Source organism: Cetorhinus maximus, chromosome 2 (assembly GCF_964194155.1).
Source record: "Cetorhinus maximus chromosome 2, sCetMax3.hap1.1, whole genome shotgun sequence".
NCBI lineage: Eukaryota > Metazoa > Chordata > Chondrichthyes > Lamniformes > Cetorhinidae > Cetorhinus > Cetorhinus maximus.
Window position 1 is genome coordinate 126,553,093 of NC_135880.1, and position 24,796 is coordinate 126,577,888.

The 24,796-nt window shown below is 41.1% G+C and overlaps 1 protein-coding gene across 2 annotated transcripts in view; it reads left to right on the forward strand.

Moving 5' to 3' along the window:
• The window catches only part of caap1 (caspase activity and apoptosis inhibitor 1), a 31,438-nt gene extending 20,060 nt beyond the window's left edge, over positions 1-11,378 (forward strand). For both annotated transcript variants that reach the window (XM_078569413.1, XM_078569421.1), the window contains exons 4-5: positions 4,376-4,449; positions 9,373-11,378. In XM_078569413.1, the coding sequence (XP_078425539.1) occupies positions 4,376-4,449; positions 9,373-9,728 (430 nt within the window). In that variant the 3' untranslated portion in view covers positions 9,729-11,378. The remainder of the gene's footprint in view (positions 1-4,375; positions 4,450-9,372) is intronic.
• The last annotated feature ends 13,418 nt before the right edge of the window (positions 11,379-24,796 follow it).

A 24,796-nucleotide genomic window follows, 5' to 3' on the forward strand; every position in this document is an offset into this window, starting at 1 on the left:
CATCTACATCGTGTTGTTACCAGTTCACAAACCAATGGAAAAAGTTATAAATAAAAACAGAAAATTCTGGAAATACTCAGTAGGTCTGGCACTAGCTGTGGAGAGCGAAACAGAGTTAACACTTCAGGTTGATGATCTTGCATTGAAATTGGGAAAAGTTAGAAATGGTACAGGTTTTGAGCAAGTAGATGGGTGGGAAAAAGGACAGCAGGAAGTCTGTAATAGGGTAGAAAACGGGAGAGATTAAAAGAGAAAAGAGGACCTAAAGGGGATGATGATGGGGCAAGAAAGGAGACAAAAGATGTTCCTAGAGCAGGTGTGTTCAGAGAAAAACTGAAACATAAAGAAAACAAAATAAAATGGGGCAGTGATTACGATTTGAAATTGTTGAACTCAGTGTTGAGTCCGGAAGGCTGTAAAGTGCCTGATCAAAAGATTAAGGTGCTGTTCCTCGAGCTTGTGGCGAGACAGTTATTCAGTATTTGCGCTGAAAAGTTTTCACAATTTTTGAAAGTTTGATTGGTCACTAATTGGGAAGAGTGTCCTGCAGTCAGCATCGCAGTGAAGCAGATTGGGAAGAGTGTCCTGCAGTCAGCATCGTGGTGAAGCAGTCTGGGAAGTGTGTCCTGCAGTCAGCGTTGCAGTGAAGCAGATTGGGAAGAGTGTCCTGCAGTCAGCATCGTGGTGAAGCAGTCTGGAAAGTGTGTCCTGCAGTCAGCATCATGGTGAAGCAGTCTGGGAAGAGTGTTCTGCAGTCAGCATCGTGGTGAAGCAGTCTGGGAAGAGTGTCCTGCAGTCAGCATCATGGTGAAGCAGTCTGGGAAGAGTATCCTGCAGTCAGCATCGTAGTGAAGCAGTCTGGGAACAGTGTCCTGTAGTCAGTTCTTGAAAATAACAACAGTGACATCACAAGACAGCGCGAGAGAGCAGCGGAGAGATCAGAACCAGCGCGAGCGGGCGGGAGCTTCAAAAAGTGACATCAGCACAAAGGTGAGAGCTGATTGGTGAGTAGTGGGTAAGTGTTTTTCTCCAGTTTTTTTTCTCCAGTTTGAAATAGATTAAGCTAAGGAAAGGCAAGAGTTCTAGTTTTTATTTAAAGTACATAAATAATTTAACTTTTTTTTTACTGTATTTAACTTAAAGTAAGGGTTTTTTTCAACTAGAGGCATGGCAGGGCAGCTCAGTCCCCGTTTTGTACTGCCTGCAACATGTGGGAAGCCTTAGACGCTCCTTGCGCTCTGATCAACCACATGTGCAGGAAGTGCTGCTAGCTGCAGCTACTTGAGCTCTTAAGCTACTTGAGCTCTGAGTTTCGGAGCTTGAGCGGCAGCTGGAAGCACTAAGGTGCATCCGCGAGGCTGAGTGTTTCATGAATAGCACATTTTTAGACGTCACTCCACAGCTTACTGAAGTGCAGACAGAGAGGGAATGGGTGACCATCAGTCAGAAGAAAAGTGTCAGGCAGGTAGTGAGGGTGCATCTCGCTCGAGAACTGTTTTGCTGTACAAAAACAGAATTACCTGGAAAAACTCAGCAGGTCTGGCAGCATCGGTGGAGAAGTAAAGAGTTGACGTTTCGAGTCCTCATGACCCTTCAACAGAACTGTTTTGCTGTGTTGGAAAACTGTGAGAGTGACGGTTCCTCTGGGGATTGCAGCTACGCTCATGGCACTGAGAAGACTCGATAGTAAGGGGAACCGATAGGCATTTCTGCGGCTGGAGACATGACTCCAGGATGGTGGGTTGCCTCCCTGGTACCAGGGTCAAGGATATCATTGAATGGCTGCAGGGCATTCTAAAGGGGGAGGGCAAACAGACATATTGGTACCAACGACATAGGTAGAAAGAGGGATGAGCTGCTGCAAGCAAAATTTAGGGAGCTAGGAAGCAGATTTTTTTTAAAAAAGGACCTCAAAGGTAGTAATCTCTGGATTACTTCCGGTGCCACGCGCCAGTGAGTATACAAATAGGAGGTAAGTCCAGATGAACCTGTGGCTGGACAGATGGTGCAGTAGTGAGAGCTTTATATTTCTGGAACATTGAGACTGTTTTTGGGGGCAGTGGGACCTGTACAAGGTGGACAAGGTGAACCGGAATTGGATCAACATCCTTGCGGGGAGGTTTGCTAGCGCTGTTGGGCAGAGTTTAAACTAACTTGGCAGGGGGATAGGATCCTCAGAGGAGGTTCAGCAGGGGGAGATGCACAGCCAACATTAGAAGAGAGAGCAAGTGAGTCTGGAAGGCATAGAAATTATAGGCCAGTTAAGGCACAAGGGAGTTTGGCAAGGTTGGACGGTATTTATTTTAGTGCAAGGAGTCTGACAAATAAGGCAGATGAGTTAAGGGCACAAATTGACACATGGAAACATGATGTCATTGCTGTCACAGACATGGTTGAGAGAGGGTCAGGATTGGCAGCTCAATATTCCAGGATATAGGGTCTTCAGGCAAGACAGGGAAGGAGGTAAAAGAGGAGGGTGTATCGCAATATTGATCATGGAATCAATTACAGCAGCAAGGAGGGATGACATCTTAGAAGGCTCCTCAAATGAAGCCATATGGGTAGAACTGAAAAACAAAATAGGAGCAATCACATTGCTGGGAGTGTACTACAGGCCCCCAAACAGTCAGAGAGAAATAGAAGAGCAGATATGTTGACAAATTTCAGAGAAGTGTAGAAATAATAGGGTAGCAATAGCGAGGGATTTCAACTTCCCCAACGTTAACTGGATTAGTCATAGTGTGATAGGTTTAGAGGGAGTGGAATTCTTAAAATGCATCCAGGAGAGCTTTTTAAGCTAGTACGTAGAAGGTCCTACAAGAGAGGGGGTGGTCCTGGACTTAATTTTAGGGAATGAAGCCAGGCAAATGGTAGAGGTATCAGTGGGGGAGCGTTTTGCAGATAGTGATCATAACTCCGTTAGATTCAAGGTTGTTATGGAAATGGACAAGGATGGCCAGAAATCGAAGTTCTGAACTGGGGGAAGGCCGATTTTAATAAGATTAGATATGATTTGGCCAGAGTGGACTGGGAGCAGCTACTTATAGGTAAATTTGCGTCAGAGCAGTGGGACTCATTCAAGAAGGAAATAGGGAGAGTACAGGGCCAACATATTCCAGTAAATATAAAGAGTGGGACCAACAAATCCAGGGAACCCTGGATTTTGAGAGATATACAGGATTGGATAAAGAGAAAAAGGGAGGCTTATGGCAAATACCAAGGGCTCAATACAGCAGAAGCCCAAAGAGGAGTATGGAATGTGTAGGGGGGAACTTAAAAACGAAATTAGGAGAGCAAAAAGGGGCATGAAAAAACATTGGCAGGTAAAATAAAGGAAAACCCAAAGTTATTTTACAAGTACATTGAGAGTAAGAGGATGAGTAGGGCCCGTGAAGGACCACAGTGGTAATTTGTGTGTGGAGCCGGAAGACATAGGTAGGGTTCTAAATGAATACTTTGTGTCGGTGTTCACAAGTGAGAGGGATGACGTGGGTATGGAAATCAGGCAGAAGGACTGTGATATAATTAAAGAAATTAGCATAGAAAGGGAGGAGGTTCTAAGTGGTCTGGCAGGCTTAAAAGTAGATAAATCTCCAGGCCCGGATGAAATGTATCCCAGGCTGTTGAGTGAGGCAAGGGAGGAGATAGCAGGGGCGCTGGCAATAATTTTCAATACCTCTCTGGCCACAGGAGAGTTCCCAGAGGACTGGAGGACAGCCAATGTGGTACCATTATTCAAGAAGGGGGGAAGGAATAAACCAGGGAACTTTAATGTCCTAATGCCTTGTGTTTTTTTAAAAATAAGTTATTGAAGAAAATTTGGGAGCCATTATTTTCAATTATGTCAGTGGCTGAATGCTACGTAATTCTGAGTAATGCTGAACAAAAACAGCAATATTGCACATTTATGTGTTTCACCAATTTAAGTTTTATGCAGCTGTTGAAAGCAAATTAAAAGATAATGGAAAGTTGATGGAGATTAATTGACAAAAGGTGTGTCCACGCTTTGAATGCATGCCATTCCAAGGAACCAAGTAGTAGGTATGGCTGCTGCTTGCAGTGCTAGATTTCCCACCCTGTTCTGACAATATTTTGTGGAAGCAATAAATACTAACTGAATTGGTTTTGTTTACATTTAAGTACTTTTCTAGAAGGTATCGCTTACTTTTAGTTACAATAACATTTTCTAAAATGTGTAGTGTGTACTACCTCATAATGGCCACAAGATGGTAGAGGTTATCTACTTAGAATTTTTTATTTTTCTCTTTTTGGATGTTGTGATTTCTAAACTTGTTTATTAACCTGCATTGTTAAATATATTCTAACAAAAGAGGAACAAAAGAGCAAGCTATGAAGTTTTGGCCTTTTTCTCCAGACAGGATAATAATATAGATTCCACCTCTTCCTACAAAGAGTGCAATGAACAAGAGGCACCCGAACTGAAACAGGGTAAGTTAAATTGGCATGGAATGCTGCATTTAATTTTTAAATATCTTTTTATGGTAATTGGGTGTATCCTTTTAAAACTCATGGTGACTTGAGTTGACATATTAATTATAAATACAATCAAGGAAACTATTTTAGCTTTGCCTAAAGTTTAACTTCTTAATTACCATAACTTTCATTTCTACCAAAATAGATGACATTCATTAACAGTATAATAAATCTTTATAATAAGTTATCCTGATTATCAAAATTGGGTCAACTATTATTAGAATGGCCATTTTGTTTATGTCCTAATGAGAAATAAAAGAATATGAGAAATGAAAAAATACATGAAGCTTACAAGTTAATGAACACTAGAGGGTGCCATTTTTCAGGAATTTCTTTAGTGTTGTGCATTTTGCATATGTCGATTCCATTCCAGTGATTGCTTCCAATTCCAGATTTTCTTTCTTTACAAACTGTTTAATTTGTTGAACCGTAACAAATGAAGAGTTGAGAAATTTTGCTTTAGTTAATTCTATTCAAAATGAATGAAAGGAATTTCCCTGCATCAATTTAAATAGGAGTAAGACAAAATATACCTCTCTTGAGCTTGGAAACCCAAGTGAACTTTTGTTTGAAGGAAGGATACTTGTAAATCATCACTATTTTATACTTTTTAAAATTTATCCTTGCGATGTGAGCGTTGCTAGAAAGGCCAGCATTTATTAGCCATCTCTAATTGCCCTTGAGAAGGGACAGTGAGCCAGTTTCTTGAATCGCTGCTGTTCATGTGGTGTAGATACTCCTACAGTGCTGTTAGGGAGGGAGTTCCAGGATTTTGACATAGAGATGAAGGAACAGTGATACAGTTCCAAGTTAGGCTTGGAGGGGAACTTGGTGTTCCCAAACATCTGTTGCCTGTGTCCTTCTAGGTGGTAGAGGCTACGGGTTTGGAAGGTGCTGTCGAAAGAGGCTTGACGAGTTGCTGCAAAGTATTTTGTTGATGGTACACACTGCTGCCACTGTTTACTGGTGGTGGAGGGAGTGGATATTGGAAGTGTGCATGGGGTGCCAATCAAGCGGGCAGCTTTGTCTTGGATGTTATCAAGTTTTTCAACTGGTGTTGGAGGTGCACTGATCCAGGCAAGCGGAGAGTATTCCATCACACTCCTGACTTGTGCCTTATAAATGGTGGACAAGCTTTGGGGAGTCAGGAGGTGAGTCACTCACCCCAGAGTTCCCAACTTCTGACCTGCTCTTGTAGCCACAGTATTTGTATGGCTGATCCAGTTCAGTTTCTGGTCAATGGTAACCCCCAGAATGTTGGTGATGGGGGATTCATCGATGGTGATACAACTGAACATCTGTTTGGAAGGTAAGAGACTTGTCAATCATCAGTACTTCATGCTTTTTTTTTGCTGATAGTACTTTAGAGGTTTGGATAGGGTTAGCAGCACTTGCCTACAAAAATCAGTGTGTACTGGTCACCATCTCCTACAAAGAGTCCTTCCACTATAGGAAGAGATCCTGACTGCATACTGTAGAGGAAAACTTGTAAGGAATAGAAGTTGCCACTCATGCCATGCCATGCCACTGCTAGCACCATTTCCATTTGCTGCAAAAGTGGTGGAGGTGCTGTTAAGGGGACTAACAGGAGGAAATGGATGGCAATGAAAGATAAAGGAAAAGATTGGGGAATGATGGCAATATAGTGGATATGTTAAGAATAAAGAGACAAGGGAGGGCAAATAGATAAGAACTGGTTTGAATTTGAGGGAATTAAGACAGACAACTTGACTGGAAATGGCACAAGTAGTGTCAGTTTGATTGTGTTGTGGGGGAAGAGAAGGAAAGTACTTCACCTAAGTTGGAAGGGAGAAACAGTGTCAGGTTTATTTGGTGCTGGGGAAGAGAGAGTTGACTGAATTGTGGAAAGAGACACATGCCATGTTTTACTGAGAGTAAGTACTGGAAGAGTTCCAGAACCACCTAAGAGATTTGGAGCGTGAACTGGAGCATGCCAGGTTTGATTTAGGAGAATGATTCTTGAGGTAATTTTTGGGAAGCGATCTAATTGGTTTGTTTTTCTTAATTTTCTAAAACCATTTTTAGATTAGAAATCAATGGTCAAGTTTAAATATGGGGTATAATTTGCTAGAATGTGTCATTTTTCAGTGTAAAAATTCAAACTGTTTTAGAGCCAATCCTACCATAAGTGCATCACTAATTTTGTGTTCTCCACATATGGATTTTGCCCTTTAGTCTTTCATGTGCTTGTTTCTTTTAATCAGTACAAGTGAAGGAACATTGAGAGTGCCTACAGCTTAAATTGCAAACCTCTTTGTACCTAATTGTTTTTATATGCATTAGCTTATAATCAGAGCTTTTTTTGCGCCGTAAGCTTTTTGGGGGCTGTCAGATGTGATTAGTTTTCGAAGTTAGTCTGCATGTCCAAAACGTATCGCTTTAGGTAAAATAGAGTGAATTTTAGTATTTTTTTTTCAATAGCTATGATAAATGTCCAAAGCTTAGTCTTCACCCATGATAGATCTACTTTAAGTTACTAATGAATAACAACACAGTCCTCCAGTTTTCTAGCAGTATGATAGAGTTGATGGACCATCGTTCAAAAACTAGAAATTTTTGTGTTTGACTGTTTACACGTGCACTATTGAACTGACACATATACTTAACGCTAGCTGTTTAATTATGCCTTTTCATTCTCTTGCGCAATCAGCAGAAAAGCCTATGAATTGTATCATTTTAGGCTACAGGTAGTAGAAAATCTTACACCAACCATCACATATGTTCATACTCTTGCAGCTGACATATTGCAGCATTTAAACCTCCTTTAACTTGTTTACACCATTGTCACATTGTGTAGCATTTGCCCTCTGACTTCAAACGTTCTCAACAGTAAAGATCTGAAACTGTTGATATCCTTAATTTAGTGATTCTGCACATTCATCCGTATTAATTATATGTAAATTGGATTCTTCTAAAATAAACAAGTTAAAAGTATTCATTGCAGTGTTTCAAATTGTTCTTGCTGTTGCATTTTACTGACGTTAACAATCTGAAATGCACAAAGATAAAGTTGGATGAAAGGTCTAGTTGCTTTAGTGACACACTGCCATGCTTTGTGTGCAGTGGGGATTTAGTTAGTCTGAGAAGGTTATTTATTTCTATATTCAGCATCTTGTATTGTATGGGCAGAGGCAAAGACTTTTTAAAAATTGACATCCAGAAGAGTAGCAACCTTGAATATCAAAATGGAGATAACCATAATGTACCTCTCTGGGTACATTAAATACTGGAATATAAATCTCAGCCTAGCTCAGTGACTGAATGTTCTGAATGTATTCCAACTTAATCCGAGACAATTCAGAAAACTTAAAGTATAAAATAAAGCTTAAAATCAGAAAATCTATTTTGCCCATTCATTTGACTCCTTTCTATCCACCACATGGTTTGCACAATTGTAGTTGCCACAGGTTCATCTCCTGAGATGAATAACCAAAAGTTAAAACTCCCTGAAAAACTGAAATTTCTCTTTTAAGCCAAGCAAAACTCTAGCTTAATAAACTAACGTTATATCTGTTCTACCCTGATAAAATATATTCCACAGATGAACTTTCTACATGTCCAAAAGGACTGAAAATGTATTGTGATAACATTGAGTAAAATGATTCTTTTTATGGTTTTATGTAAAATTAACTCAGAAGTGTTTCTTAGAAGAACTGATAGGCCTTGTGCTTCAGGCACCATATTCTGTCATCTCCATCAAGCAGTACAAACCAAATCCCATTTGTGTTCAAGTGTATGTGTCTTTTTGCAGCACCAACTTGTGAATTTGATGATCTTAACCCACCTTTGAGTTTCACTCTGTGTATATCGTAAATAACAAATTGCTTAGCAGACCAGTGGAAATGGGCAGATTATGTCTTATTTTGCTTGACAAACTTGTGAAGTTAGGAAATTCAATTTTTGGTGCATATGTAAAATATTATATCTAAGTTATTTTGTTGTACATTGTGAATAGATGTTTAAGAGGGACAGTTGTAGCTCTATTTTCTTGTTGATGGCATTATTTCACTGTGCAAATGGAATGATTCTTCAGTTAGAGGAAGTATCTCCATTTAAAGGCCACAGATGAGTTAATGGGCTGGGAGAAAGACATGGAGGAATGGTTTCAACTCTAGTATGACATTCACACTCTAATCAGGAATCCACAAGATCATACATTATTCAGGAGCTTTGATTATCTAAGAGACAACTGTACATAATAATAACCTTGCCATACCATTGTTACAATCCCCTTAGAGACCGATAGTTTTTAAAAAGGGATTCAAACTTATAGTTACTAGCTGAAAGAATGACATGGCAAGATTTGACATTTTAAATCTTTTACTGTAACAAATGACTAAAAGGACTATTGACTAAACACTTCTCTTCTTGTAGGCAACGTATGCTTTAAATTACAGAGACCAATGTTCCCTTTTTATACTTAGAACACGTCACACTGCCCGCGGAATTACAGTCCTTGTGACAAGCAGTTCAGCTTGCAGTGGGTTCCCATAGATATGTAACTTTGTAGTAACTTTGAATGACCATCTCCAGGCATTTTCCTCAGTTTTCAGAGCTCCTTAAATCCACTACCAGCAGGAAAGCCTCTTCCGATGATTCTTCTTGCCCTCTACCCCCACTGCATAAATACCTTAATCCGTAAAACTGGTTAATTTTAATTGGATCATAATGATATTAAGAGCTTGTCATGTGTGGAATGTTACTAGTTATATAATGTATTAAATTTGAAATTGTGATATAACAACTGGATTTTCCTTGGTATATTTTATTTAATAACTATGTGGAAGGTGTGTTTTATGATAATTGATATAATGTATTTAGTTGGTAAATAATATGGATTTGTTCTTTCTGAATCAGGTGGGGCCTCTGGAGATGAAAGCGATGCCCTTAGCATAAATGCTGAAGCTTATGATAGTGACATAGAACAACACGGCAATGATCAAGAAGACAGTACAAACTTGGTACCTCACAAAAGCACAGCAACTCGCACTGGTGTTGAAGATGAAATACAGAAGGACATTGAAAGGAGTGTAAATGAGATTTTAGGCTTGTCGGGCTCCACCACAGGAAGACATCAATCAGCTGGTTCTCCCAATCCTGATGGGGATGGTCTTCACCCTTCCGCACAGCAACTGGAACTGCTCGAGCTAGAAATGCGGGCCAGGGCAATCAAGGCTCTAATGAGAGCTGGTGACACCAAAACGCAGTCTTAACTGGTGCACAAACATAATTGTTACTCTTACGAGAAGGCATGATCTATTGTAACCTAACACTACAGGCCAGATAGAGTACTATAGAATTATTTTCAGTTTCCATTCTTACGTATTTCTACCACTCCCCCAAATTGCAAATGCTTTGTGCATCCTCTCGCCTAGGGAGTGTTTTTGTTATTTTATTTATCATATTTGAGCTCCATCAGTAGTAAATTATGGATCTCAAATTTACTGTTGCAATTACTTTCAAAAATGATATGCTGTAATAATGGGTACAGATATTTTGAATTTGTGTGGTATGCTCACGTACATTGTACTTAATAATCAGTTGTATTCTGGATGGCCTGACAGTGAAGTGGTAAGTGACTTTTCCTTGTTTAGTCAAATGTTTACATCCTAGTGCTGGTGTAGATGTGATAATGTTTGGCAACTTTTCACTAATGAGGTACAAATGCCCATCTTGCCCTCTTTGTAGAGCCTTACCTGTTAACTGGAGTCAGCACTTTGGAGGAGTCTTCACAATAACCGAGGTAAAGTAACAGAAGGGTGGGAGAAGTGTCATGATTTAAAGATTAAAACACACTTTTTAAAATGTGTTTTAATGCCATGCAATGCTGAGCCCTAATATAAAATTGCAATGATTTTGAATGTCATTATTTGTACACCTCTGAACCACACACTTGATTTGTTTGTAAGTCTTCAAGTGGCAGCCCTTTTTGAAGTTGGTAAAGTAGTTCTAAATTTAAAAATGTTTAACTAGCGTTATTAGCATAGTAATCAGGCACATCCATGGAGCAAGGAGCTCTCCTAAATACAGAATATTTAGATATTGTACATATATGTTGTACAGAAGTATATTTGTCCACAAGTTTAGCTTAAAAAAAACAAAATTTTAACAGTAAAACTTCGTAAAAGTTCAAATTGTGAAGATCACACAAGTTTTATTTACCTGTGTTTTTTGTTACCTTCAAAATGTGATGACATTGTTTGCTGACTTCTGGTTGTATAACTCAATGGAGTTAAGGATAAATATTCTTGAGTAAATTGGAGCATGAGGAAATCATTTATTGAATGTTCTGAAAATTCCCATTATTTCTAAAAAAAATAAGGTATTTTAATTTGGTTTGAGAGAAATGCAATGGTTACTTCTGTTGAAAGCGCTATTTTCAAGATGGGCTTTTGAAATTGGAATGAAACAAATTCAGCTTAGATTTGAAAGCATGCTATGTTTATTAAAAGAAGAAGATTGCATTATTTTAAAACCATATCTTGCAAACAGTTGTTTGTATTATATGTTTTAGGAAGCTTATTCTTTCCTGGATTGATAAGATTGAATTTTTTTTTGAAATGACTCCCCATTGTTTTTAATTTTTGGAAAACCTACAAGCAGTTTTCTACTTTACAGCTTAGTTCAGATGAAGTGCACTTCTTTAAGGAGAATGGATTACAGAATTTGCTCAGGCGAAAGTAGCCATAGGCATCTGTCGAAATTCAACAGAGCAATTAGTCCACAGATCGTCCAGATTTCAGAACATTCCCCTGGAAAGAAGAAAGGCATTTTCTAGTGTTTACCATTATATTAGTTGTGGGTCTTTGACATCATCTCGGTTGTCTATATTCAAATGTAATTAAACCACAGTATTTTCAAAAGCTTGTATGTGTCTCCTTTAATACTGAGTTGGTTTGAATTATACAGACTTGCCTTACCTAACCACCTAGTAATTGTTAATGAGTTAGCATTTATACTATGAGTGAACGGTGACAGAAAGTGTTATTTTTTTTAATAAGATCAACAATTAGCATAAATTTTATTAGCCTACAAAGATCATGTTGAAGCAAGGGCATTGAGAGCCACTTGTGAGGGATGGAAGTTTATGGGAGATTTTGGCAAGGCAGGTGCTACTGAACTATAAATTGGACGCCAGATATTCAAAATTGAGTTAAATATTTTTATATTTCAATGCATTTTAACTTTTTTTGTTCTTTTTCCTACTTTTACTATAAACTACTTTTAAATCTACACACCTAATTGTCCTGAATTTAGTCCATTTCTGGTATCTCTTGATACGGTGCCTGGTAGGAGAAATCCTGCTGATCATTATCTCATGAATGTTGATCAGAACTTAAAGCAGCATTTCAAAAAAAAGATAGGAACAGAGCAATTCTTAGTTTGTGGGTTCAATTGAAGGGAAGCTTAAAAAATCAAAAAGCAGAGATGCAGGGTAGTGAAAAGGCGAATGATAATCAAAGTGTGACAGGAAGGGACAGAAAATATAAGCAGAAGAGTGCAGCAGAAATCAGAACTGGAATGATCAATAATGGTAAAAAGCAAAAGCGTAAGGCTCCTTATCTGAATGCATGTAGCATTTGTAAGAAGATAGATGAGTTGATGGCATAAATAGAAATAAATGAACATACAAACGACTTGATAGTTTTTACAGAGATGTGGTTGCAGGGTGAGCAAGACTGGGAACTCAATATTCAAGGGTATTCAACATTCTGGAAAAATAGGTGAAAAGGAGGTGGAGTAGCTTTGTTAATAAAGGAAGATATCAGTGCGGTGGTGAGTAGTGATATAGATGCAATAGATCATGATGTGGAATCAGTTTGTGTGGAAATAAGGAATAGCAAGGGGAAGAAGTCATGGGTGGGAGTCGTCTGTAGGCTCCCGTAGAGTTGCCTCACTGTAGAACAAAGTATATATCGAGAAATAATGGATGTGTGTAAGAAGAGCACTACAATTGTCATTGGTGATTTTAATCTGCATATTGACTGGACAAATCAGATTGGCAGGGGTAACATGGAAGATGAATTTGTAGAGTACATCAGGGACTGTTTCTTAGAGCAATACGTTGCAGAACCTACCTGGGAACAGGCTATTTTGGATCTAGTAATGTGTAATGAGGTGGGATTAATAAGAGATATAAGGACCCTCTAAGGGTTAGCGATCACAACGTAGTAGAATTTCAAATTCAGTTGAGGACGAGCGACTCTGGTCTCAAACCAGTGTCCTCAACGTAAATAAGGCCAATTACAGAGATATGAAGAAAGAGTTGTCTAAAGCAGGGTGGGAAAATAGACTAAGGGGAAGGTCAGTGGATGAGCAGTGGCAGACATTTAAGACGTTTTATAATGCTCAGCAAAATTTACCCTGGTCAAAAAGGACTGGATGAGAAAAATGAACCACCCATGGTTAACAAAGATGGCAAGGAGACTATCCATTCAAAAACTAAGGCATACAAAGTACTGAAAACAATTGGTAGGCCAGAGGATTGGGAATTTTTTAGGAACCAGCAGCGGATGACTAAAGAGCTAATAAAGAGGGAGAAAATTGATTATGAAAGTAAATTCGCAAAAAATATAAAAACAAACAGCAAGAGTTTCTATGGGTATATAAAAAGAGAGTGGCTAAAGTGAGTGTGGGACCCTTGGAGGATGCGACATGAGAATTGATAATGGGGGACAAGGAAATGGCAGATAATTTAAGCCGATATTTTGCATCGGTCTTCACGGTGGACGACACTATAAATATCCCAAAGATATCAGATAAGCAAGGAGCTAATGGGAGGAAAGATCTTGTAACAGTCTCTATCACGAGGGACAAAGTATTGGTTGACAAACTAATGGGACTAAAGGCAGACAAGCCACCAGGACCTGATGGCCTGTATCCAAGGGTTTTAAATGAAGTGGCTGCAGAGCTAGTGGAGGCATTGGTCGAAATATTCCTGAACTCTCTGGATTCCGGGAGGGTCCCTGCGGATTGGATAACTGCTAATGTGATGCCCCTGTTCAAGGAAAGAGGGAGACAAAAAGCAGGAAACCATAGGCCAGTCAGCCTAACATCTGTCATCGGGAAATGCTAGAGTCCATTGTTAAGGAAGAAATAGGATATTTAGGGGAGAATTTTCTCCCCGTCGAGGGGGCAGCGCAGCTGAGCGTGAGTGGGCGGGCGCGCAGCTAATCGCTGCCCACGATCGCTGTGTGCTGCCATTTTACGTGGGACCATTAAGGCCCACCCAATGTGACACACCCCCAGAAGCGCTCAGCGCTCTCTGTGTGGGCAAGAGGAGCAGGCTAAGTCGGGGCCTGCGCTCTTCCATGCATGCATGCGAAGGAGTGCAGAAATGTCCCTGAGGCACAGGGCTGCCTCAGAGATTAGTTTATCAAAAATTTTAATAAAGAAAAAAAAAAAATTAAGACACGTCCCCTCATTTGACATTGTCGCATGAGCTGGGACATGTCAATGAACTTTAATTTAAAAATTTATTTGAATTATAAATCCTTCATGAAACCTCATCCTGCCTGTGGATGAGGTTTCATGATAAATGCGAAGGCTGCCTGGGCTCTTCGCCTGCCTGCCAACCTTAAGGTTGGATGGGCAGCTCAGTTAATTACTTTAATTAGTTTTTAAATGACCTTAATAGGCATTTGGCAGCCGACTCCGCTGCACGCCTGCTGAACTGAAGGTCTGAATGATGTGGGGTGACGTTGGGACGAGCGCCCGACGTCACCGCACGTTGTTTTATGCATCGACGAGTGGAGCCCGCCCCCCACTCAACAACCCGAAGATTCTGGCCTTAGAAAAGCTTAATGCAATCAAACAGAGTCAACATGGTTTTGTGAAAGGGAAATCATGTTTGACAAATTTGCTAGAGTTCTTTGAGGATATAACAAGCAGAGTTGATAAAGGGGTAGATGTAGTATATTTGGATTTCCAGAAGGCATTCGATAATGTGCCACATAAAAGCTTATTGCGCAAGATAGCTCACAGTATTGGGGGTAATGTATTAGCATGGATTGAGGATTGTTTAACACACAAGACAGAGTCGGGATTAATGGGTCTTTTTCAGGTTGGAAAGACGTAACTCGTGGAGTGCCACCAGAAGTATCAGTCCTAGGGCCCCAATTATTTAGTGTCTATATTAATGACTTGGAGGAGGGGGCAGAGTGTAATGTATCCAAATTTGCTGACAATACAAAAATAGGTGGGAGGGCATGTTGTGATGCGGACATCAAGGAATCTGCAAGGGAATATAGATGAGCGAGTGGGCAAAAACTTGGCAGATGGAGTTTAATGTAGGAAAGTGTGAGGTCATGAAGGAAGAATCAAAAGGCAGACTATTTAAGTGGAGAGAGACTCCAAAAAAGTGCAGCACAGAGGGATCTGGGTGTTCTTGTGCATGAAACACAAAATGTTAGCATGCAGGTACAACAAGTTATTAAGACGACAAATGGAATTTTGGCCTGTATTGCTAGGGGGTTGGAGTTTAAAAATAGGGAAGTCTTGTTACAACTGTACAGGGTGTTGGTGAGGCCACAACTGGAGTGCTGTGTACAGTTTTGGTCCCCAAAACTTAAGAAAGCATTGGAGGCAGTTCAAAAGCGATTCACTAGGCTGATTCCTAGTGACGGGGTTGACTTATCAAGGACGGCTAAACAGGTTAGGCCTTTATTCATTAGAGTTTAGAAGAATGAGGGGTGATCTTATTGAAATGTACAAGATTCTGAGGGGGCTTGACAGGATAGATATTGAGAAGATGCTTCCACTAGTTGGGGAATATCGAACACTGAGACATGGGGGAGAATTTTCTCTCCGTCGTGCAGGCTGGCGGGAGCAGGCGCGGGCGGGCATGCAGCCGATCACCACCCGCTATTTTATGTGGGCGGGCCAATTAAGGCCTGCCCAGCGTGCTGCGCACCCGGAAGCGCTCAGCGCTCCCTGTGCAGGTGGGGGGAGGAGGGAGAGCATATGCGCGTAAGAGCGCTGAAATCTCCTTGAGGCATGGAGCTGCCTCGGGGAGATTAATTTCGTTTTGAAAAATGGAAAAAAAGAATTTTTAAAAATTACTTAGACATGTCCCCTCATATCACATGGGCTGGGACATGTTAATGTAATTCAATAAAATTTTTTATTTAATTTATAAAGCCTTCATGAAACCTCATCCTACCCATGGATGATGTCTCATGAGAAATGTGAATGCCGCCTGGGCTCTTTGCCTGCCCTCCAACCTTAAGGTTGGGTGGGCAGCCCTGTTAATGAGTTCAATTGGTTTTTAACTGGCCTTAACATGCCTTTGATAGTTCGGCAGGTGTGCAGCTGACTCCAGTGCACGCCCGCCAAACTGAAGATCGGAATGATGCACAGTGACGTCAGGACACACACCCGACGTCACCGTGTGTCATTTTACACGTCGGCGACAAAAATATTTAGGCCACAGTTATGGAATAAGGGGACACTCATTTGAAAAAGATGCGAAGGAATTTCTTCTCTTGAGGTTGGTGAATGTCTGGAATTCTCTACCCTAGAGAATTGTGGAGGTTTGATCACTTAAAGTATTTAAAGAGAAGGTAGATTTTTGAAATATTGGGGAGTTGAGGGCTATGAGGAGCTGGCACGAATGAGGAGTTGAGGCCTGGGGAAGATCAGCCATGATCTTATTGAATGGCGGGGCAGGCTTGAGGGGCCGAATGGCCTACTCCTCCTATTTCTTATGTACATAAATTGCTTTCATTTCTCAGAATGCCCCAAAGCTTTGCGGCGTATAAATTACTTTTTTGAAGTATAGTCACCATTCTCATTCATATAAACAAAATTTCAGATTTTCCTGCTTTGAGTCCTCCTCGGCCCTAGAATCAAAAATAAAGCATCTGAATTAATTATACTTACATCAAAAGTAAATATTATAAACCAGTAAAGAAAATAGGACATAAAAAATCAATAATGTAATTAAAAATAGATTTTGGGGAAAGAAGAATGCAGCGACTTACATCATAAGCAGGATTTATGAAGCAAGTAATAAAAATAGAAAATGCTAGAAAAACTCAGCAGGTCCGGCAGCATCTGCGGAGAGAGAAACATAGTTGATGTTTCAAGCCCGTATGACTTCTTCAGAGCTAAAGAGAATTAAAAATAAGAGGGATTACTGTTAAGATGGGGTGAAGCAGCTGGACCAAAATAGGTCAGCGATAGGTGGGAGCTCAGGAGTGATTGGCAAAGATGTTATGGACACAAGACATGGGGAGTGTTAATGGTCATGTTAAAGACTAAAGAAGGTGCTGATAGTGACATAAAGGTAAGAAGATAGCAGAATGTGTTAATAGCAGAACAAGGGTCAGCACTCTGAAAGCACAACATAGAAACAAGTGACAGATTGCACTGTGGTGATGGATTGGGGAGAAGGATTTTTAAAAAATTAAAATGAATAAATACATAAAAACAAATTTTAAAAAGAAAAAAATTGGATTAAAAAACAGGTACAGGTGGAGGAGAGAGTTCATGGTCTGAAATTGTTGAACTCAATGTTAAGTCCAGAAGGCTGTAAAGTACCTAATCGGAAGATGGCGCTGTTCCTCCAGTTTGTGTTGGGCTTCACTGGAACATTGTAGTAGGCTAAGGACAGAGATGTGGGCATGAGAGCAAGATGGGGTGTTGAAATGGCAAGCGACAGGGAGGACTGGGTCATTGGAATCCAATCAGACAGGTGATTGAACACAAAAACAGAATTACCTGGAAAAACTCAGCAGGTCTGGCAGCATCGGCGGAGAAGAAAAGAGTTGACGTTTCGAGTCCTCATGACCCTTCCGCAGAACAGGTGATTGGACCTTTGATGGTACAGCAATTTTTAGTGCGGCACTAAAGTGAAGTGTTAAACCTCGATTATGTATTGAAGTCCTGGATTGGGGTTTGAACCCACAACCCCTGAATCTGAGGCAATAATGCTATTAACTGAGGTGATTTAGCACTTGGTCACTGATCTTGTTTTATCCTATAATATGAGATCCAAACAGCCTAGTACTGGATAGGTTCTTTTATTTCTCGAGTACATTAAGTTTTGGACACTTTCCCATTGTTTCACTGATCCTCAATCTAATGACAGAAAGCAGGTGACAAGCCAAATTATTTGGGGCACCTTATTGTTCCAAGGTTTTCTGACTCAAACGCCACTTTATATCAAATGTTTTCTGCACCCAATAGCAAAAAGATCCCATGTGAGCAATATTTATCGCACATTTAACCCTGAGATGAGCTTCCAACAACATATCCACTCCACAATACTGCCTCCATAACATTGCCCATCTCTGCCCCTGCCTCAGCTCCTCTGCTGCTGAAATCCTCATCCATGCCTCTCTTATGTCTAGTCTGTTATTATTCCAATGCATTCCTGGCTGGTTTCCCACCTTCCACCCTCTGTAAACTTGAATGCATCCAAAAGTCAGCTGTTCGTATCCTAACTCGCACAAGTTCTCCTCCCAGCACCCCTATATTTACAGACCTGCATGTTGGCTCCCAGTCTGACAACGCCTCATTTTGTAAAATTCTCATCCTAGTTTTCAAATCCCTCCAAGGCCAACAACCTCCCCCCACCCACCACCGCCCCCCATCCTATATCAGTAATCTCCTCCAGCCCTACAACTCTATTTCAGCGCTCTTCCAATTCTGGCCTCTTGCATAGGCTTACATAGGATATACAGCATGGAAACAGGCCATTCAGCTCAACCAGTCAATGCTGGTGTTTATGCTCCACTCCAACATCCTCCCATCTTTCCTCATCCAAATCTGTTGCTGTAACCATCTATTCCCTTCTCCTTCATATGCTTGCCTAGCTTTCCCTTAAATATTCACTTCAACTCCCTGTGGTAGAGACCTCCACATTCTCACCACTCTTTGTGGAAATAAGTTTCTTCTGAATTCCCTATTGGAATTCTTGGTGTCTATCTTATATTGATGGCTTCTAGTTATCTCTTCCCCATAACAGACACTCTTTCTGCATCCACTCTATCAAAACCTTTCATAATTTAAAAAACCTCTCTTAGGCTACCCCTCAGTCACTTTTTCAAGAGAAAAGGTCCCCAACCTGTCAATCCTTTCTTGATATGCAGATCTGCACATTTCTGGTATCATCCTTGTAAATCTTCTTTGCACCCTCTCCTGCAGTTCTATATCCTTCATAAACTTGGCGACCAGAACTGCATGTAGTACCTTTTAAGTGTGGTCTAACCAAGGTTTGATTCAGATTTAGCATTACTTCTTGATCTTCCAATTCTATTCCTTAAGAAATAATGCCTAGTGCTCAGTTTCCTTTTAATGACTTTGCAATATTTAGTGATTATTGTATTCGAACTTCAAGATCCCATTGTTCTTCTATCACACCTAGACTTGTGCCTTCCAAGTAATGGTGAGAACTTGCCTGGATGAGTGCAGCTCCCACAACACTCAAGAAGTTTGACACCGTCCAGGACAAAGCAGCCCGCTTGATTGGCACCCCATCCACAAACATTCACTCCATCCACCACCGATGCACAGTAGTAGCAGTGTGTACCATCTACAAGATGCATTGCAGGAATTCACCAACGCTCCTTCGAAAGCACCTTCCAAACTCACGACCACTACCATCTAGAAGGACAAGGGCAGCAGATAGATTGGAACACCACCACCTGGAAATTCCCCTCCAAGTCACTCAGCACCCTGACTTGGAAATATATTGCCGTTCCTTCACTGTCACTGGGTCAAAATCCTGGAACTCCCTCCTTAACAGCACTGTAGGTATACATGCACCACATGGACTGCAGCGGTTCAAGAAGGCAGCCACCATCTTCTCAAAGGCAATTAGGGATGGGCAATAAATGCTAGCCCAGCCAGCAAAGCCCACATCCCGTGAATGAATTTAAAAAAAGCAATCTCCCTATTCTTCCAATCAAAATGTACTACTTCCCATTTATCTGTGTTCAATTTCATTTGTCAATCATTTGCCTATTCTGCAAGTTAATTAATGTCCTCTTGTAATTTGTTGTAGCCCCCCTGAGTATTGACTAGCCCCTACCCACAACCCACCCACACATCAACCCTACTGGCCAAATTTAGTGTCATCCGCAACATTAGAAACTGTTTTTGATTTTTACGCATTCCCAACTCCACCACTGTGTCCTTCAGATTTTTGGGCCCCGGGCTCAGGAATTTCCTCCCGAACCTTTTCTGCACCTCTTTCCTCCATTTAAGACACTTCTTAAAACCTACGTCTTTGACTAAGATTTTGGTAAGCTGCCCTAATAGATCCTTATGTGGCTTACATCAAACATGATTTGATAATGCTCCTTTGAAGCACATTGAGATATTTTACCAAGTTAAAGGCGCAATGTAAGTGCAATTATACACAAAAAAATAGAAGTTAAGATATTAAATTTGATATATTCTTCAGTGACCCCTTTCCAGAGGCAGGAGAAAAATGAGCATGAGAACAAGTTTTAACATTTTCCCTCATTATTTGTCCGGTGCGTAAAAGGAAATTATTTATATAATGCCTTGCCTAAGCTCAGGACCTCCAAAGGCATTTTACAGTCAGTTACGTACTATTGAAATGTAGTCACTTGAATATTTTACATATTTCAGGTCAATGCTAATTTCGAAGTGTGCAATAGCTTGATTTACAAGAGTTTTAAAATATCTGTGCAATCACAAGGTGTCTGCACTCATGCTTATCCAAGCTCATTTCTAGCAGTTTCTCTGCTCACTTTAGCTCTTGAGTCCACACCCAGTTTAACCAATCAAGTACAGTGAGCGTAGATCAGTTACCAGACTCATATGATTAACACTGAACAATTGAGCACCTCAAAAGTCGTAATTTCCAAGTTCCCCAGTGTCGGATTTGGGGGGTACCCCAAAGATGCGCTGGGGAATCCCTCTTGGAAGATTCCAGGTAAGTGTTTGCACGGCAATTGCCCAGAAGTACAAACTTCCTCTGGACAATTGTCTTGCACTGGGAACCAACCGAAAATGCAACTTAAATCGCAATCCGAAATTTGGTTCGGATGGTTTTGCCAGGCTTACACCAATTGTTAACCAGAAAAAGTTAGAAGAATTAAAACCTCTTGTAACTTCTGGATAACTATTGTAAACACCCAGACCGAACCGCCACCCCCCCCCCCCCCCCCCCCACCACCCGCTCCCGCATGCGGGCCTGCACACGCCCACTTGACCTCCGATTGCCCCCCTGGGCCCGACCTGATTGTCACCGTGCTCCAACAGCCACTTGACCTCTGCCCCTCCCCCCCAAACCCCCGACCTCCAACACCCACATTCGCCCCTCCCAAACCCACCTACCTCTGACCCACCCCACCTGAACCCCCAACATTCAATCTCTGACCGCCCCCACCTTCCTGACCTCCAAGCCCCCACCCAAACCGCTGACCCCCCTCACACCCAACCCCCGACCCCTCCCTCATCCCCAACCTCCCCTCACCCCCCCTCAGCCCCAACCTCTGACCCTCCCAACTTCCGAACACCGGACCTCCAACACCCCCACCCTCTGACCTCCGACCACCCCCATCTGAACCCCTAAGCTCCAAGCCCCCCACCTCTGACCTCTGACACCCCTGCCCTTCGACCTGGCCCGTCAAATTCACTGGCCCTTTCAACTTATCTGCTTTGGAGCAGCTAGAGCTGTAAAAAAGAGGGCGTGGCCTCCTTCAATCCGCCAGAGCTGCTATTCACCAGGGCCTGTGAGGAGTTTTTCGATGCAGGCCCCATGCAGCTCTGGTGATTGGAAGTGTCAGCATAATTTTCAAGGGCATGTAAGTATGTATTTATTTCTTCTAATTCCTGCCGGCCTTCTCTTTCCAACACTAGTCGGGAGTTACAGCCCACATCTTTTCCCTCTTGTAAAATTAAAGACTTTATTTTAAATTAAACCATCCTAGGCAGCAAACATATATACATCAAGTAATTTCTTAGATTTCAACTTGTCTGTTTTCCCTAAGTACAGAAATAGGCTTTGAGACACAAAGTTCCCTGATGACTACACTCAGTTCTACGAATTTGAGGTTTTGGTTCTGCATGATCAACTTGATGAGGCGCAAGGTTAACATCACAGTCGCTCATCAGAAAAGGAAATGTATTGCCATAATCACTGTCCTTGAAATATCCTGATCTGATCTCCCTATCAAGCATCTCGCATTCCACTTTGTGTTGTCATACAAAATATAAATGTTGGTATGAAGCAACTGCTTAATCTGCTTTGGTGCTGATAGAGATAATACAAGTATCAGGTCGTGATTTGGCAGTTTGACGTGAACCCAATCTCCAGCTTCAAATTGTGGTTCCTTTGAGCCTGTTCACTTGTCAAAGTATTCTTTTGCTCACCTTGTTGCTTTGCGATTTCTCCTGCTTTCGCTCTGACATTCTCGTTGGATAGCGGTGATGACTTTTGAATGATCAGTGGCATGCGAAAGTTGCAGCTTATCATAAGTGCAGTTGGTGTCTTTCTGGTCAGAAAGTGTCGGATGGATCAATATGTGCGAAGTAGGATATGAATAGATTGTTCAAATGTTTTCCCCTCCAATATACTAGCTCTCAGACTGCCCTTTATATCTCTGAATCGTTCCAACGGCACAGTTCGATTGCAAGTTGTATCGCAAAGTGAGATGCTGTTAAATTTTGAAGCTTGCTAGGAATGCCGTGAACTGATGGGAAACAGACACGCTCCATTGTCTGTAGTGATAGTCTCTGGAAAACCCCATTTTGTAAACAACCTGTCTAGAATGCCAATGACCAAAGTGTTGATTATGGAATTTGTTGTGTGTTTCCTGACCATTTGCTATGTAGATCATGGACAACTAGCAAAAAGCCTCTATTCCTGGAGAATTTTGTTGTATATATTGTATATTTCAGATCAAAGATGCAGAGATGGCAGGAGTTTCTAAGTGTGCAACTGCTTTACTTACAAAGTTTTAAAATAGCTCTTCAATTACATTCATGCTCAGCTTCTAGCAGCTTCATTGCTAACTTTAGCTCTGGGTAAAGTCTGGGTGTGGACTCAATCAGTGAGAATAGATCAGTTACCCAGACTGTCAAAATCAAACGCAGAACAATTAACCACAAGACAGTATTCTGATTTAAGGTAATGCAGTAGCCAATTTGCACACAGCAATGAGATAAATGACAAGATAATCTGTTAAAGCTTGTTGATAGGACAGTGGGAGAGGTCCCCACCTCTTCAAATAGGTGGATAGTTAGCCATAGCCCATGAGGGACATTTGGTTATATAGCTTGAGGGGTGCCAATTCGCATCAAGCTTGGCTGAGGTAAGGAGGCAGGTCCCAAATCTACCTGAGCCAGAAGAGGAATTGAACCTGTGCTGTTGGCATTATTCTGAGCTACACACTAGCCATCTAAGCTAACTGACCTTCCTCTTCAAATAGTCCTGTGGAATCTTTTATATCCATGCGAGAAGAGAGACAAGGCCTCAGTTTAATAGCTTATCCGAAACATGGTACCTCTAACAGTGCAGTGCTCCCTCAGTACTGTACAGAAGTTTCAGCCCAGATTATTGTTCTGACATTGGGTCCTTCTCGGTGTGGGGCTTGTTTCTTAGACTGTAGACATACTCTGGTATCTGCTAAACACTTGTTTGTTAGTACTACTCTTAAACAGATTACAGAGTAGGCACATAGCTCTTAGGCATGATGCTAACCTGAGAGAGACAGTGTCTACTTCATGACTGACTTGTGTCAGTCGTATATCATCATTTATGTCATACATTAGCATATTCCATCTGTTAGCCCTTTATGTTACCCCTCCACCTACTTCTTAACAACATGAAACTGTGTCTTTAACTATTTACATTACATTTCTGTAACTCCCTTTTTACAACTACTGATTCGAGTTGGCTCCAACTCCCACTCTTCCCCTCCCCAAGTCACATTTCTGGGGGATTCAATCTCCCTCAATGTTCTCAGCCCAAGATGGCTTGGAGACATAAAGGTTTTCTTCTGCATCTGGTATGAAATCGTCATCTGCAGAATAGGACAACACTTCATCAGCATAGCTGGGAAACTGAGTGTAGGTTGCAGAATGATTGAACTGCACGGACAATGAAGACTTTTCAACAAAAGACTGACCCAAAGAGAAGACTGAAGAGAATTGAACTCTGCACCTTCTGGGACCAAAGGATAAGAACTCAGGACACTCTGAGGAACTTGTTGCTCCCTCAAAGGGGTCTGGGAAGAAGCTTATGAAGATGCATGATCTACAACTCCAGGGAAAACTATCAATTGTATCATCAACTGCTGTATCAAAGACTGAAAAGGCAATGAAGATTGAGATTTCATCTGCTACTGGGCCTACTGCATAAAGAAAGGAACTAACTTGGAGCATTGGTTCTTTTTCATGAAGACCTGACGCTGCTCAGCACTGGAGAAAATATAATTTCTATAACTCCTACTGCTGACGCCTCTATGTGCCCTTGAGGCAGCCGAACGGGTGGGGCAAGGGCAGGGACTGCTCACTGGTCATCGTTTTCTCTCTGCAGTGTGCCTCCTTCATTTGCTGAAAATTCTTTGAGTTGCTTTCAAAGGTTTCTTCACTCTGTGGTTCCTTCAATAACACTGATGTGATTTTTAACATCAATGTCTCTCACATTGCCACCATGTGCTGAGATTGAGCCCTTCTGTCTTGGACTCTGGGCGTGGGGCTTAATTCTTAAATACATATCAGACAGAATATGTCAACAGCTTGTCTAACACTTATTAGTACTACTTCAAAATAGGTTATAGAGTAGGCACTTAGCTTTTAGGCATGATTCCAACCTCTCGAGAGAGTCTAACACATGAATGACTAGTGTCAGTGGTGGTACATCATCTACATCATACATCAGCATATCCCATCTGTTAACCCTCTCTATTACAATTATGTGTTAAATCTCCAGAGTAGAGATTGAACCTTCTGACTCAGGCAAGAATGCTACCACTGACTCAAACACATATTGTTGGGTTTTCTGGCAACAGGTAGATGATTTATCTTGGATTATAAATGCAAAACCTAGATACTTGATGTGTTTTTTTTAATTGACTGTTGTTGCTTGTGTTTTAATTTTGCAACGAAGTGCCTTGTGTTTTGTACAAGGTTTTGCCTTGGTCATAAGAGAAATTTCAGATGCAAATTAGATCAATTTTCCTTATACATGCAGATTAGGCAATGCTGTAAATTAGACAAGCCAATGTTAATTTACATATGCAATTAAGCTCTTTTTTAGCACACCAAAGGATTATTTTCATACTTCAACTATGTGAAAATC